Raw genomic sequence first — 15,395 nt, forward strand, 5'->3', positions numbered from 1 at the left:
CAATTTTATGAAAAGATTCAGTATGTAGTTTTGGTATGAAGCGCTATAGTTTTATTAAAATGTGGCTGCTGAGCGCATGCCTTGGAAGCAGTGCCAATAAGCTTAAGGTGTAAGTTTGTCATTTCCAATGGAGGCGTGCGACTTGCACGACTGTCATATGGCAGGGGCGCGCACATGAACCGCATGCATTTTCCAGCCGCACCAAAAAACATCTGGGGCCTCATGTATCAACGCTGCGTACGCACAAACTTTGCGTACGCCAGATTTCACGCTCATGTTTGGATTTACTAACGATGAAACTATTGTGAGAATGTGCATTGGTCCACGCCAACTTCATGTCTGGCATACGTGCATTTCTTGTGTGTGTTTGTTTTTTTCCATTGGCGACTCCTAGAGGCAATTATGTTAAATTGCACACTACAAAGTATCTTGTGTGAAGTGAAGTCATTACCATATTTATAAGGGGGAGGAGGCAGGGAGGGGTTTTGCGCTTGTGCATGTGCGCTCAATTTTACGTTAATTCAGATGTACAAAGGGAATATGCGTGGGATTCTGCATACGCAATGTTTCATACATCAGAATTTTTTACTGCGTGTGCACATTTACAGCTTTGTGCTATGCAATGTTTTAGTATGAATTCAACGCAAGTCTTTGTACATGAGGCCCCTGAACTTTTCCAAATGCTGTGAGCGCACCACAATTCATGTAAGTAGAACAAACTAATCTGCTTTACATTTTGTATGGAATATACACATTTCAGTAATAATGGCAGACTAATTACCTCAGACAAACACAGCTCACCCAAACACTGCAGCGGTTTTTACTTTTCTCTATAAACCTGTATCAGAGCTGCAGCAATGGTTTGTCCGTTTGTCATCCTCTGAGAAAACGCTTGATGGTCACCTAGTTACAAGAAACACCAGGGGAGCGTGAGGGCAAAGCCCATTGTAAATGGTCAAGGAAACCGCTTTGATTGTTCAGCATTTGCACTTTAGCATTGCACACAGTTTGTAATATTATTTATCAAGTTTAAGAGTCTTTTTACACTTATGTTTATTTTATTATAAAGAGATCAGATATTTTAATTAAATATTCCTAATATTCCTAAATGTATTGTTAAAAATATTCAATAATTATTGATATGGAATGATGTGAAACATGATATTGTGAGAAGTTATTTGCAATATTGCCCAGCCCTATTAACATGAAAGGTTTGGAATTTTTTCAAAATTGTAAACTTGAAGCTTTTGTCTGATTATTGTGTAACTGTCCATTAGAATAATAATAGTTTTCTAACTAGAGCCTAGACAGAAGGTTTCGTAGATATTGTAGACCACTGCCTGTGATCTTTCACAGTGTCAGCACTAGATGCAATCTTTGTCTTGCAACAGCTGGAAGGTGTCTACACTGGACGTGGCAAAGTAACTGTTGCAAATCAATTCATCATCTGTGTCAGTAGCTTTTGAGCTTGTCAGAAATAAAGGGGCATCAAATGCACCATGTCGCATCTAGTGTACATGCCAAGTATAATGGGATCTGTTGTTTTTAGTCGTGCTACACCGCTTGCAAACTTCCAAATTACTGAGGCTTCGTCGATCTCATCTTTACCATCTGGCTTCAGCTGGACGATACTGTAAAGAAAAGATATTGTGACATTTTATGTATCTACAATAAATATTGCGATATGTATACAGTTTCACAAGATGGTTTAAATAGCTCTATCCGCTTGTGAAGTCGTGACGTATTGGTGACGCATGAAATGCTGTTTCCGGGTCCAAGCCTCTACTCCTTTGAATTGAGAAAATGTTCATTTATGACCCCTTTTTAGTCCTATCACATATTAAAGTGAATTATATATAAAATCATGGTGTACACAACATATATATATTGCGTTCGTGATTTTCCAAAGCATTACATCGCTTTGTTTATTATTACCATTTAATGAGCCTCCCTATACAGTTTGATAGAGCGCTTGGTCCCAGAAGCCGATTCATGCAACGTCACACTTAAGCGGATTTGACAGCTTTCTTGGGAGTCTACAGTATTCAGGTACAGAAATTAAATAACCACAATGCAAACAATTTTACTTGTTTGTAGTTCAAGTATCGAAAAATTCTTAATCTTAATATTAAAAATTTTTAATAAAAGAAAAAATTCTATAAGAAACTTTTTTTTCATAAATCGTATTAATAATTAAATGCAAATAATCTTTGATACGGTTGCAAACATCATAACTTTTTGTGTCCAAATGTTTGAAGATCTCTTGTAATAGTCACAGGCCTTAAGAACACGATAATAAACATTCACACTATTATGGTTAAACTTAGCAGCGACTCTACAAACCACATATGTTCAAAAGTAGACTGACAGTTTCAATTTACTAGAACTTCTATGTTAAGCTGCTTTGACACAATCTACATTGTAAAAGAGCTATAGAAATAAAGATTAATGAATTTTTTTTTCTGTGACTCGTGGTCAACTCTAATTCAGACTCCACAACATATGCAATGTGGAGTCTGAATTAGAGTTGACCACGAGTCACAGAAAAAAAAATTAATTTATCTTTGTGACTGTTGTGATGTGACTATTGTGGGTGTGCACATTGCGATATCGATGCGGACACGATATAATCTGCAGCCCTACTATCAACTTATCCTCAGGTGATTTATTTTGTTTCAGTTTTGGTTAGCTCTCCAAAATAAAGCAGCATTTACAACAAGAAGCCAAATAGAGATCATGTTGACATCGTCTCAAATAAAGCATGCAAAAATAAATCTATTCCATATTGTTTCAGTAAGTTGAATATTGATTAATATCAAATACTTTATATTCTCTGCCCTATAAACAAATATCACTATTTAGTGTAGTTAGTTGTTGTCTTGTGAATGAAATGGGTCACACATCCACTCTTGAAATAGAGCCAGAATGACTCAATACTGAAAAGAACATCTGAAACTTAGGTAAGAGTTGCAAACTGTAGCTGCCCACACACATGTCCCTAGATTTAATCTGCAATGAGTGTTTTTTTTTAGGAAATGGACAGTATGTTCTAGATTTGAGAGTTGCATTAAAATATTCATGGCAAAGGGATCTTCATGATGATATTATACAATAAGGATGATCTTTCCTTAAGGCTCCTTGGCATGGCTGTGATTTAAATGTAGCACTTTAAATGGATTTAAAGTATTATGTGGGTGCTAAGCATTATGTTTTATTCTAAAACAGGAAAACAGAGTCTGAGAATCATTCTCAATAGTGCTTTTTCATGCACATTTATTTATTTATTTATTTATTTATTTATTTATTTATTTATTTATTTATTTATTTATTTATTTATTTGTCATTTACTTTTTCCAATATAGGTTGGGGCATTTTACCAAAAATACAGTTTGTGTATTTTAGCTAATTTAAATGGAATATTCCAGTATTCATTTATTTAAATAAAGGAGAATTACCTTTTTAAAATCAAATAAATGACTAAACAATTAATTATAATTGATGATTTTCTCTTTAATTCACATGAATTGTTTTTCACATTTGTGGCTCTCACATCTTGTTCTTGCTTTTGTTGTTTTGTATTGACGCCGTCTCTGGTGATGGAGTGATGACTTGGCTGGGGTGTGAAGATTATTATTTAAATGATGACATGCGCAGAAGCCATGGAATCAACGGAGTGATTAAGAGGCTATTTTCTATGTTAATGACATTAGCTAGCTCTGATAATGGCAGCTAAGTGCTGAGAGCCAACAGCTGCACCCAGAAGCAGACATGAGCTGTCAAACTGTGCTCTGCTGAACTGCCTGTATTATTTGTCTAAATAATAATAATAGTACAACTACTCTAAATTATGTTTAGTTACAGAATGAAAGACATTTTTTTTCATTAAACTAAATAAAAGTATATCATAATAGGAATTTTCATCTCAGTGACAAAACAGAATGATTGGCGATGTCGACCAATTTGGCATCGTACGATGTCTAATGTGAAACATCATGATGAATTATGGCATCGTCTTCGTAGGCAATGTTTCAACTACCTGACCCTCATGGTCTCTGTTTTACCCATAACCAATTCATAAATAAATAAAGATAAGTTACACACAAATTGCCACCTGTAAATCACTTTTTCCGCGGGAGTTGAATAGTACTGCGGGCATGAATAGGTAGAGTGATCTGTGTCGTTATAATGTCGTTGACAAACTTGGTTGGTAAAAAGGTGCACAGCCAACAGTATCTGAGGTTTTCGCTAAAATTACTTAGTACAGGCGTGAAAGCGAAAGATTGAAGCAGTGTACTGACGCTGTGACACGTTACCTGATAGATTCAAAAGACAGAAGAGTCGTAAGATAGAGACAAGATTAATTAATATCACCTTTAACAACTATAGTGAGACGCGATCCAGCGGTACATCCTTGATGAACTGTCCGACGTGCACTGCTCTCTGGGGTTTTGTGCTTAAAGCACCTGCTGACTGCCTGGAGCTCAGACGTGCGCATATGCCAGAGCACATGACAGAGTGTGTTTGGTCACGTGATGTGCATTCTTGAGCCGACAGTCTATATTTGTAAATGCAAATGCATTTTTATAATACGGTTTATTCCTGTGTTGACAGTTCAAACTTTAGTATCATTATTTCTGTCTTCACAACAAAGCAACATACTAAGTTTCAGATCAAAGACTAGAAATGTAGAATAGAAACTTGTTGTCTGTCATTTTCATCACACATAAACCTTATTTTTAGCAACCATCAACGTGACACACCCCCTCAAACCATTATATGCTTGTAGAAAGATTCTGCAGCTATAATTGGATTGGCTGTTTCTAAAGAGGCTTCTGTCGCTGATGGCACAGATGTGGAGGAGTGATGCTTTCTCTTTATGCATGCCCTTCGGTTATGCATTTTTAAGGCGTGTAATAGGCAACGGGCCACACAGCAAGGGAAGTACAAGATGATATTTACAGAACACTTGCTCTGTTAAAATGTTTGGCCATGCTACTTTGTATGATTATTTCAGATGATCGTGTCCAATGCTAATGTCACTTTCCATTTGAATAAATAATAGCACTCGTTCCCTACATGTATGCAAACACAACAGAAATGCAACTCCTCAGACTTCTTAGGATGTGTCTGAGATGCTTTCTGGAGGAAGAATAAGAACCAAAGGCTGGGTCTAAATCACAGATATGAGGAACCACGGCTAAAGAGAGAAATGGAGTGCGGAAAATGGATGCGGCTCCCAGCTCCCCACCCTGGCATCATAAATAACCTCCCCATTGATCGGCTGTAGTCTGTGATTCTCCACAGCCCTTCTCTCCACATTCATCAGCCCTGCGTCTGATGTGTTTGCTGGCTACTTAATCCACCGATTACTCAGTTGGCCTTTGCCCACTCTCTACAGCTTTACTTCTGTGGCATTTGCTGGGTACCCAAAATAGAGCATTTTGTGGACCTCATCTAGTTTTAAAAAACTAAAGTCATATAAAAGTCCTAATGTTTGAACAGCGATATCGTCTTCCTAAGCTAGAAATTGCTATTTTCTTCAATTCAGTGATCAAATTAAACTTCTTTAAGCATGTTGTGCTACAAAAGAACAAAAGTGCTGATTGTAGTATAACAAAGGGGGAGTTGAGATCCTCTGGCAAGAGATCTGAGTTTCTTGGTCTCTGAGGATGATCAGGGAATTTCTACAGTTTTAGTATTGAACTGATTCGAAGAGACTTCTCAGGCATTACATGTTTAGCCTGGCAGAAGCTTAAATTTATAAGAAAACAAACAGAAATAGGAGTAAAAGGCTCTATCTGCTGGTTAAAAGGGATGTATAATGCCCACTTTGCCCACATTTTTTAATCTAAGTACCTTTAGAGTAGTATTGTGTTCATCTTTTCTCCAAAAGGTTGCAGTTTTTTTGATTCACTCCAGAAAAAAAATGATTGCCTAAAGCCGATTTTTAAAGTAGTCATGTCACGGATATTTACTACACTGCATTACTATCTGGGGTAGCGTTTCGTCGCTGCTGTGTTTACACTGCAAGATAGATCAGCGACAGGAGGTTTCTGCATGACTTTAAAATGAGAAGAATCGCTGACAAATTTGTCCACCTAGTATATCTTTACTTATTAACTACATAATGAGAAGGAAGCCTTTAATTGGGTAGAAAATTTACTTATTTTGCTCACATAGTTTTGAAGGGAATTAGCAATTTCTCTTTAACTGTTTTCTTTATCGACCCGGTTGTGGTATTGCTCAGATAACACATCAAACAGACACAAGTGCTATTCCCAAATTTACACTAGTTTTTCCTCCATTTCTTGGGTCCAAATAAGCTGAAAATGAGCGCTTTTAACTTCTCCCTCAATCGTCCGCTGGCCTGCAGATACCCACACTAGTGGATGCTGCTCTTTCATTGGTAATCAGCGATGTTATTTTCAGTCAGAACCCATTTCACATGGCATGACTTGAGATATTTATCACAGCTCCAGATATTTAACATGCCAAATATCTCACGGGCATCGGCGACTCATCAGCGATTCGCTCATATTACATCTTTGATAGTTCACACTGTGTGATTGTTATTCACGTGAACGAGCACCAATTTGCCTGTGATTTCAGGCATTTGTTGGCTATTTCTCAAAACCTGTTGCTGAGTCAAAATCGTAAACTCATGCAGTCTGAACTCAGCATAAAGGTGTGACGTGGGCGGAACAACTATGTTAACAGTGTGCAAGTGCAGCAGCTTCCGCTAAGCAACTGACTACGTCCTATGATATCACTGTAAATAAAACAAGGGAACAGCTTTTTGACGAATGCAATCACGTTAGTGTGATCAAAAAAGTCTATGGAAGATGGCAAGAATAAGCAACAATACATGTTACTCGCAACATATACACACTGTTTAGGTATCTAGAATTTTTACTCTGTCTTCCCTGTTAAACAGCCTTTTACTTTAATGTACTTTAGGAGAGGTTTAAAAATTGACGTGGTAAATCCAGCAGCTCTAATGTCAGACATGTCACCATTGAAGAATAAGTGATGCATTCTAAAAAACTCACAAAGTGGGGTTAGCTAAAGTATTTAAGTCTAAAGTGTGAAAGGGTTGAAATAACAATGGATGAACAATATCAGCTTTCTCTCACATCCAAAAGCCTGCTGTTTTTGCACTCATTCTAAACCAATACCTATGCTTTAACATGCCAGGCTCAAATACAAAATTTACGACTAGGAAATACGATTTTTTGGAAAATAAATATTTTATCATGTCCAAATCATTTTTTGAAACTTGAAACATGCTTAAGCAGTGAACTGAGTGCATGAAATAGCATTAGACCATTCTTTTTAACATTTCTTTTTTTATCAATGCCTGATAAACTAAAAAGAAAAGGGATTTGGGGTTTTGAAATTCGGGAATTGTATGTAATAGAAATAGGAAATCAGGTCAGAGGTTGATAATAAAAGATTTTGACTGCCTTTGTTTTTGTCTTCCTGTCTTGACCAGATCAGACCGTCGGGCATCCATTTATTTTCTTGACTCAGTTGAAGGGAATCTGGACGGATGAGTCCAGATAGTGCTCTGGGCACTGAAGAGCTCCCATTGTCCTCACACAATCATTGACACAGTGCTATACCAGAGGCCTGACTGTGGACATGTTGATACACAGTTCCCTTTATCTGGCCAGGTCGGGGCCATTAGTTTTTTGAATGCTTCTGAATTTTAAGGGCTTGCTATTTCCTTTATCTTTGAGAGGATATTCTTTGTTCCTCGGTTAAGGAATCTTTTGGTTTAGTTAGAGGAGGGTTTTTTCAGATGCCTCTCTGGACATGTCATTTGTCTGGTTTATCCTTTTTGGAGTGGCTATTAGTCGTTAAATATCTTTTTTTCAATTATCACACATTTCAAATAGATTTTTTAATAAACATTGTCCATATAGAAAACATATTGTGTTGTGAAGACAACTCCGCAATCTTCTGCGTGGAGTTATTTGTTGTTTCCACAGGCAGATGGACTTCCTATGAGGTATACTTTATTTGATTCAATCATGACTTAGAGGGGTTTCTGTGATAAATTGGGCCTTTTGGATAATCCTATCAGATTAGCATTTGCATACCAGCATACATTATTCATTCAGTATCTGGCTCTCCAATTAGCTGAAGCCAGGTTTTCTCCAGAGAGGTTTTAACATCTGTGCGACCCTGGAAATCCTGCGGGAGATTCGAGCTAATCAGCTTCAACCCCCTCAGCTTGGTGTTTGCCTGTTTGCTATTTTTACCTTTCGTTCTCCCTCACTTTTTCTTGCTCTTATTTTGACCTGTCCTGGGCATCATGCTCCAGTGGGAGCTTTCTCTCTGTAAGTGTGACAAAGGATCAGAGTGTGCTGACAAAATGCCACTGCCATGACTTTCAATGAGGGTGGAGCCCCATCACAGCCCCCCTCAGGTCGGTATAGGCCCTTTGCCAAGATCTTTTTAGAGCTATATTTCCAAACAGTGCCCCTGGATTTCACCCCCTTATCTATCTATCAATCCAGTGCTGAGTGCCAACTGTTGAAATGTCGATCCGCTTATGTGGTTTGTTATTTTGACTACTAGCCTTTCTCTCTTTGATGCTTTTTTCTGTATTTATGCCACAGATAACTGGGATTCTCTGATGGCTGACTACGTCTCGCCACAGTCTAGACTCCTTACTTCACCCACTGACTCGCTGTCTGCTTCTGTGCTTGCCTTCATCCTGACTGACTGTCTTTTTGAGTCTCTGCTTCAAGGCTTGAAGCATCTGACTGCTTGACAGATTGTTTGACTCTTTGACTTATTCACTCATGTTTTTGAAGCGAATCATTGGTTGGATTGATCTGTGCTCCTCGTGCGTCTATAGGGAGCGATACTCCCCTGCCCCGTTCTCACTTTCTTTTTCCTGCTTATTAGACACTACAGCCTTCCCCTAGGACTCCATTGCTTCTTTTAAACTTGTCTTTCTTTTATCTGGATTTATTTTCAGGTCACCCCTCACTTCTCTTCTTTGGAGGCTTTAATTCTTGTTGATTTTGTTTATTAGTGGATGCTGTCGTGGTTTGGAAGACACATCCTGCGAGGGCGGTGCACCTCTGGCAGAGAGGGTAATTCATTATTCCCTGTGTGCGTAGATGTTCCTGGGGGATGAGGGAGTACGGGAAAGACAGCTCTTTGTAACCAGGCTTTTTCCTCTAGCTGTTTATCCATGTCTGCCTCTCTTCATAGCTGTCTTTCCGACTGCTGTTTGGTTTTTAATAAAAAAGGCAGCATTTGAGTGCTTGTGCTGAACGAGACAGGTGTTGCTCTGATCTTTCCATGCAGTCATCACTAGAATCTTAATGTAAAGAAAGCCACAGTCACATAAACATAGCCTGGGGTTGAGACATGCACTCTAAGCATTAGATTTGTTCAAACCCCCACTATGACTCTGCACTGCCAATAGGGATACCTTTGAGCTTCCTGTAAGCTGTCAAAAGATTAAGAGGAGGTGTGATTAGCATGAAGAAACAGCAGCCCATTCATCTGAGCTGGATGTAGATGAATAGAGAAAAATGCAAACTAGTGTACTTTAAAAGCCAAAGTCTGTTTTTAATGGTTAGTGGATTCAGAAAAGACCGAATATAAATAAAAAGGTGGAAAGAGAGAAATTACTGAAGCTTTTAGGAGATTTGCTCCAAAAGCAAGTTACTGCACACCAGAATATCTAGTTTTGATTTCTTGTTGTGGGCATATTTAGTATCACCTGGGAGTACAAAATGAGAACAATAAATTACCCACGTTTTTGTTGGGTGTGCTATTTCAGTAGCGCTTACTAAGGAGCCTGTATACTGTGTTGTTATTTTTTCTGTTTTGTCAAAAATACAAAATAAAAGTTTAATGCATTGATATAAAACTTAGTTTAATAATTTAGTTTTTTATTTTATACATTTAAAACCATGCGTCACGGTGGCGCAGTGGGTAGTACAATCGCCTCACAGCAAGAAGGTCGCTGGTTTGAGCCTCAGCTGGGTCAGTGGGCATTTCTGTGTGGAGTTTGCATGTTCTTTACATGTTGGCATGGGTTTCCTCTGGGTGCTCCACTTTCCCTCCACAGTCCAAAGACATGCGGTATAGGTGAATTGGGTAAGCTAATTTGTCCGTGTGTGTGTGTGGATGTTTCCCAGTGATAAGTTGCAGCTGGAAGGGCATCCACTGTGTAAAACATATGCTGGATAAGTTGGCGGTTCATTTCTCTGTGGCGATCCCAGATTAATAAAGGTATTAAGCCAAATAGAAAATGAATGAATTAATGACATTTGAAACCTAAATGCAACTAAATCGTTTTACTTCTATTTTCTTGGTAAAAAGAAATAAGATTGTCACACTAAGTGTGTTTGTTATATTGCTTTTATTCTATGGTGTGTCCTAATTATGATTGGCTGGAAGGTGTGCAATAAATGAGCAATATCATAGCAGTGCCATATGGCTGTATATCGGCACCTGTGGTGCTGATATACAGCCACTGCTAAAAAATGCTAAACACATGCGGGCATTTTTTCTTTCTTTCTTTTTACTGAACAAGTCAGCAGTAATAAAAACAGGAGACTCATTAGAAACAAACAGATGGCCAGCCAAAAAGTCACTTGGTGATATACAAAGAGTGGCCAACACAAAATACATACATTCCTGATATGTGAGTCCAATCTCACACTTAATACACAACGATTCCTATGGTTTAAATACAACACTACAACATACAAAGGAGAGAGATCAACTTAGAGTGTCACTTACCAATTTTATAATGTTTTGATCAAATTACGCTGAGTTTTTGTCCTCTAAGGGCTTATTATGCTGTCTCTGTCGCCATCTTGTTGATGGATAATGTCAACCATCTTTGCTCTGCTTAGTATGACAGGCTGATGGTATTTCCGAAATTATAAATATTTAAAATAGGCACTATCCCTATAAATAAACTGCTTAGTTGCAATCTAAACTACTACATTCTCTGCCTAAAAAGCCTCAAAAGTACATTGCTGTCCAACAGCAGCAATATTTGTCAAACTGTAGTGAGTTTATTGATCTGCTGTCACTATGTGGGCGGAGTAATACAGAAGGATGAGGAGGCTGTACGAGTGTTGTTATCACGAGAATATTGCACGGCTATCAGCCAATCAGATTCAAGAACCAGACAGAACTGTTGTATAAAATTGTTTAATACACAAGTGGTTCCAGTCAGTTTTGATCACAGTTTGAAATAAATGAGCAACCCTCAATCTAGTAACCATAGTAGTAACTCAGTGACACTTGTCAGAGTCTTCATTCCTCTTTGTGATCCTGAGAACACCACTGTGTGTTTCACCAGATAGTTAATTCACAAATATGCTACAAAATATTTGCAAAGAGGTAGGTACATGTTATTTGAGCTATTAGATATGACCGTGTCATTTATATGCACAGACATGATCTCTTTCACATAGTCTCTCTCTAAATTAGCAAACAACCATAGAATAAGTGGGATAATTGATGGCTTGCTGTGCGTTAAATGATATTAAATGCACTATTCTTCACATTAGGAGTGATGTTTTTGCCTCTGCGTCATGCATTTTAAAGTCCTTTAATAAGAAGAATAAATAATTTGATTATCTCTTATTTATTTCTTATCTTGTTGTAATATTGCATGCTTTCTGGCAGACTTAGCCATCTTTATAAGGCCTAATGAATGAACTGGTGTTTCACATATCAGGCATAGCTGCACTCTTGTGTTTCAGCATAATGCTGAGCCTGACACGCTTGGGGTTGTCTTACTGCTCTCATTAAGGGCTAGTTTTACAAGTGGCATCATGACTATGAGAATTTAATCCGGCTTGTGTTCTAAGGGTGGTTATCTCCATTGTACTGTCTTTAATGTGACAAATAGGCCTCCATTGTCCCACTTCACATAAGAAACAGAGCTACTAGTGGTGCGATCACAATAGGGGATGTGATTCCTGCAGAATAATGGTGGCATGCTTATAATATTTCTGGTATGGAACGCTCTATTCACCTTAAGTGCGCTGTTGTGAACACCACTACCAGTATTCACAGAGTGTTTGCACCACTGTCTCCATAGAAATGCGAAACCATGCACATAAATGAATTATATTGGCATGCATTAAACATGAGACTTGATTCATTGACATTTGGTGGGTGGAAGTAAACAATGACGAACTTGTTATTGTTTTGTCCCTGTTTGTGTGGTTGTATTGGTTTCACCCAGCTCAAGTCAATTATATTAGACAAATTCTCATTACAAGGAACATTTATGCATGAATTCCCTGAAACAAATAAGGAGCAAGAGCCAGCGCTGATCATACTGGCATCATTGTTGCTTATTATAATGGATGTGCAGTGAGGGGAGTATTCAGTCAGGTTTAGAGACCCTAAGGACAGAAGAGATGTTGGGTTTAGGCTGGTAAGTGAACAGCAACTGGGGTAGATTATGCCAGAGGTGATCCGTCAAAGGCTTGTTGGCTTATCTAAGGCAAGCCTGGGCCTACGGATCCAAATCATAGTGTGTGATAACTGTTTGCTTAATCACTGGTAAAGGAAGAAGGAAATGAGCTGACTGTCGATAGGCTCCAGGAAATTAAATATGCTGCATGCGCTGCAGAAATGAGATGGTGTCAGAGCTCTCTCTAGCTTTGAAATGATGCTGTTAAATATGGAAAATACTCCCAAAGGATTGCAGTTATTATTCGTTTGAATCTATTCGTTTTTTTTACTGTCACATTGAAATCAAAGTCTTAACCAAATGATCTGACCTTCTTTATTTGTCTCCCTCTTTTCCAGTTTCTGTGTCTGAAGAACATACGGACATTCCTGAAAGTGTGCCATGATAAGTTTGGCTTGAGGAACAGCGAGCTGTTTGATCCCTTCGATCTCTTTGACGTGAGGGACTTTGGGAAGGTGAGTAACAGTGGTTTTGCTGATCATGCAGGTTATCTGGCACTATTAATCATTTTACCCTATCTTCGCCACTGAATGACATTAATGTTGTGTGCACTTTTATGGGAGATTAACCCATAAGTGGGGCTATTGTGCATCAGCTTTGTTCCACTTCTTACAACTCACTCGCACACACAATCCATTAATGCTGGGGATAATATAAGACTGTGTGCCATGCTTAATCGTCCCTGTGTGGATTTCTTCCCCCTAGTCTTATCTCCGCTACTGTGCATTTGAATATTCACATGCACATTTGCTCACACACCTCGGGGTCACAAGCATGCATATGTGTGCCAGTGCATATTTATGCCGCTACCCATATGGCTTGAGATTTTTTTTCCATGTTTCCAAGGATTTCAGCAGTAGACATTTGATTTGACTGAAGATGATGTGATTTAGTGGTGAGTAGGTTTGGAAGCATTCAATAACTATTCAGTGTAGCATCTAGCCCAGTGTTTTCAAACTTTACTGCCACCAATTTCCAAATATAAAGATTTCTACTCTTTGCATTTGGGAAAATGATTTTTAAAAAGTTTGTTTATTTTAAGGGACCATTTGTGGCACGTTTTCACTGAGTGGTACGGTATGGTACGGATCAGTACATTTTTATGCCCGTTTCCACTGTTAAAAGGTACCAAAAAGCGAACCGTACAGTACGACTTTTCGGGTACCCTTTCTAAAATAACAAACTTCTTGAGCTGATGATAATAATGTGTGCGTGGATATTGAAGTGCTTCTGACATCCGATCCTTTCAGAAACCGACAAACGCGAGAGCGAAGTGCAAGCAAATGATTCTTTCAGCAACCTAAAAGATGAAGAAACTGCCATGTTTAATTATTATCATCGCCTTTTGGACTATTATGAACTCGGAATGACGGAATTACTTAACAAGATGTTAACGTTGCATGTGCTGGTGAAGAATATAGATAAGAGGTTTTTGCTGACTGTAAATGTTTTGTATCATTTATTAACCCAAATTAGGTCTAAATGTAAATTTTGGGTATTTTCTTTATTTGTAATTAGTAACATTTAAGATACTATAATGCTGTGTTAACACCAGATGCGTAAAGTGCAAATAAATTGCGTTATTTGCACGTAAATAGACACGTGAACATTTTGAGTTTACTCGCTTCATTCACGCGTCAAATTTACCAACAAGAGATGCAGATTTGCCTCATGGGCAGGACTTCTGTATGCCCGGTGACTGTAGCTTTGTTGCTAAATGGCTAAAATGGATTTTATTGAGAGAATAGCTGTGTTTATGTGCTTTTGGAAGGCTAAAAACAGCAAGTAATTTCCTCAGGTGCTATGTCATAATCATGCCCCTACAAGAGAAAGTTCCTGATTGGTTATGGCGGCGCAAATGTTCGCTGAAGTTCAGATTTTCCAGCTCGATTCAAATGCGCAAAATACTGAACTTACACCGCCTGAAAGTCTATTCCCGTTTTTGCATCGACTTAACATGTAAATCACTCATGCTTGACGCTTCATACGCGTCTGGTGAGAATGCAGCATTAGTCTCTGCATTATCATTGATCTGCAGCTAAAATCAAATCCTTTTCATAGCAAAGTTAGTAATAAACATTTCTTTATACATAACTTATTTATGTATATGAAGCATTTGTTTACTAAGAATCGGTTCTCATACGATATGTGAACATCAAGCAAGAATGATGTTGACTGCAAGTTTTTGTCGAACACCACGCCCACCAAAAGGATACCATTGGTACCCTTTGGCAGTGGAGACATTAGCCTGATAAAGGTGACCCTTACTGAACCGTACCATACCATACCATACCAAACTGTATCACGGTCCATTGAATTCTCAGTTTTTTTCTGAAAATATGATTTACAGTTATAACCCATAGTTTAGTTTATTATGTAAAATACTAATGACTTTTCTTTCAGTTTTAAAATGAAATCTCTGCATAAAATACCAAACAATATTTAAACATTTGTTGGAATAACTCTGATTTTCAGACTTGCTCTTACAGAACCCTGCTTGATTTCAGATTGTCTCAGCATTTTTCTTTAAAAGGCGTTCTGTGCATTTCTGTCAAATGCTCTCTTTCTGTTGCGCATAAGCACCCATACACTGACAACTGAACCCTGATCTTTATATCACGATGGCAGTTTAGTCAATGGTCTGACCTCCATGACAGAAGCTTATTCTTAATTCTGTTTCCTCATGCTAAGTCAGCATCATGTCTGCTGTTTATATTGAAGATGGGTTTCTCTTCATTATTAGAATAGTTGTAATAGTTATTAGTGAAAAAGTGCTGTAAAACTGCTATTAGTCAAAGTAAAGGAAACACAACCACCTTAATATTGATTGTTTCAGTTCCATGAATTGATCGAACTTCATGAAGTATTTACAGGTGCAAAGCACTTGCTCAACCATTGAAACGTTTCCAATCCAATAGTTCCG

The 15,395-nt window shown here is 38.1% G+C and overlaps 1 protein-coding gene across 4 annotated transcripts in view; it reads left to right on the forward strand.

Moving 5' to 3' along the window:
- vav2 (vav 2 guanine nucleotide exchange factor) overlaps positions 1-15,395 on the forward strand; it is a 241,779-nt gene that overhangs the window by 60,185 nt on the left and 166,199 nt on the right. For all 4 annotated transcript variants that reach the window (XM_056445791.1, XM_056445793.1, XM_056445792.1 and 1 more), the window contains exon 2: positions 12,811-12,927. In XM_056445791.1, coding sequence (XP_056301766.1) covers positions 12,811-12,927 — 117 coding nt within the window. The remainder of the gene's footprint in view (positions 1-12,810; positions 12,928-15,395) is intronic.

The sequence above is a fragment of the Danio aesculapii genome, chromosome 21 (assembly GCF_903798145.1).
Source record: "Danio aesculapii chromosome 21, fDanAes4.1, whole genome shotgun sequence".
In the NCBI taxonomy this organism is placed as follows: domain Eukaryota; kingdom Metazoa; phylum Chordata; class Actinopteri; order Cypriniformes; family Danionidae; genus Danio; species Danio aesculapii.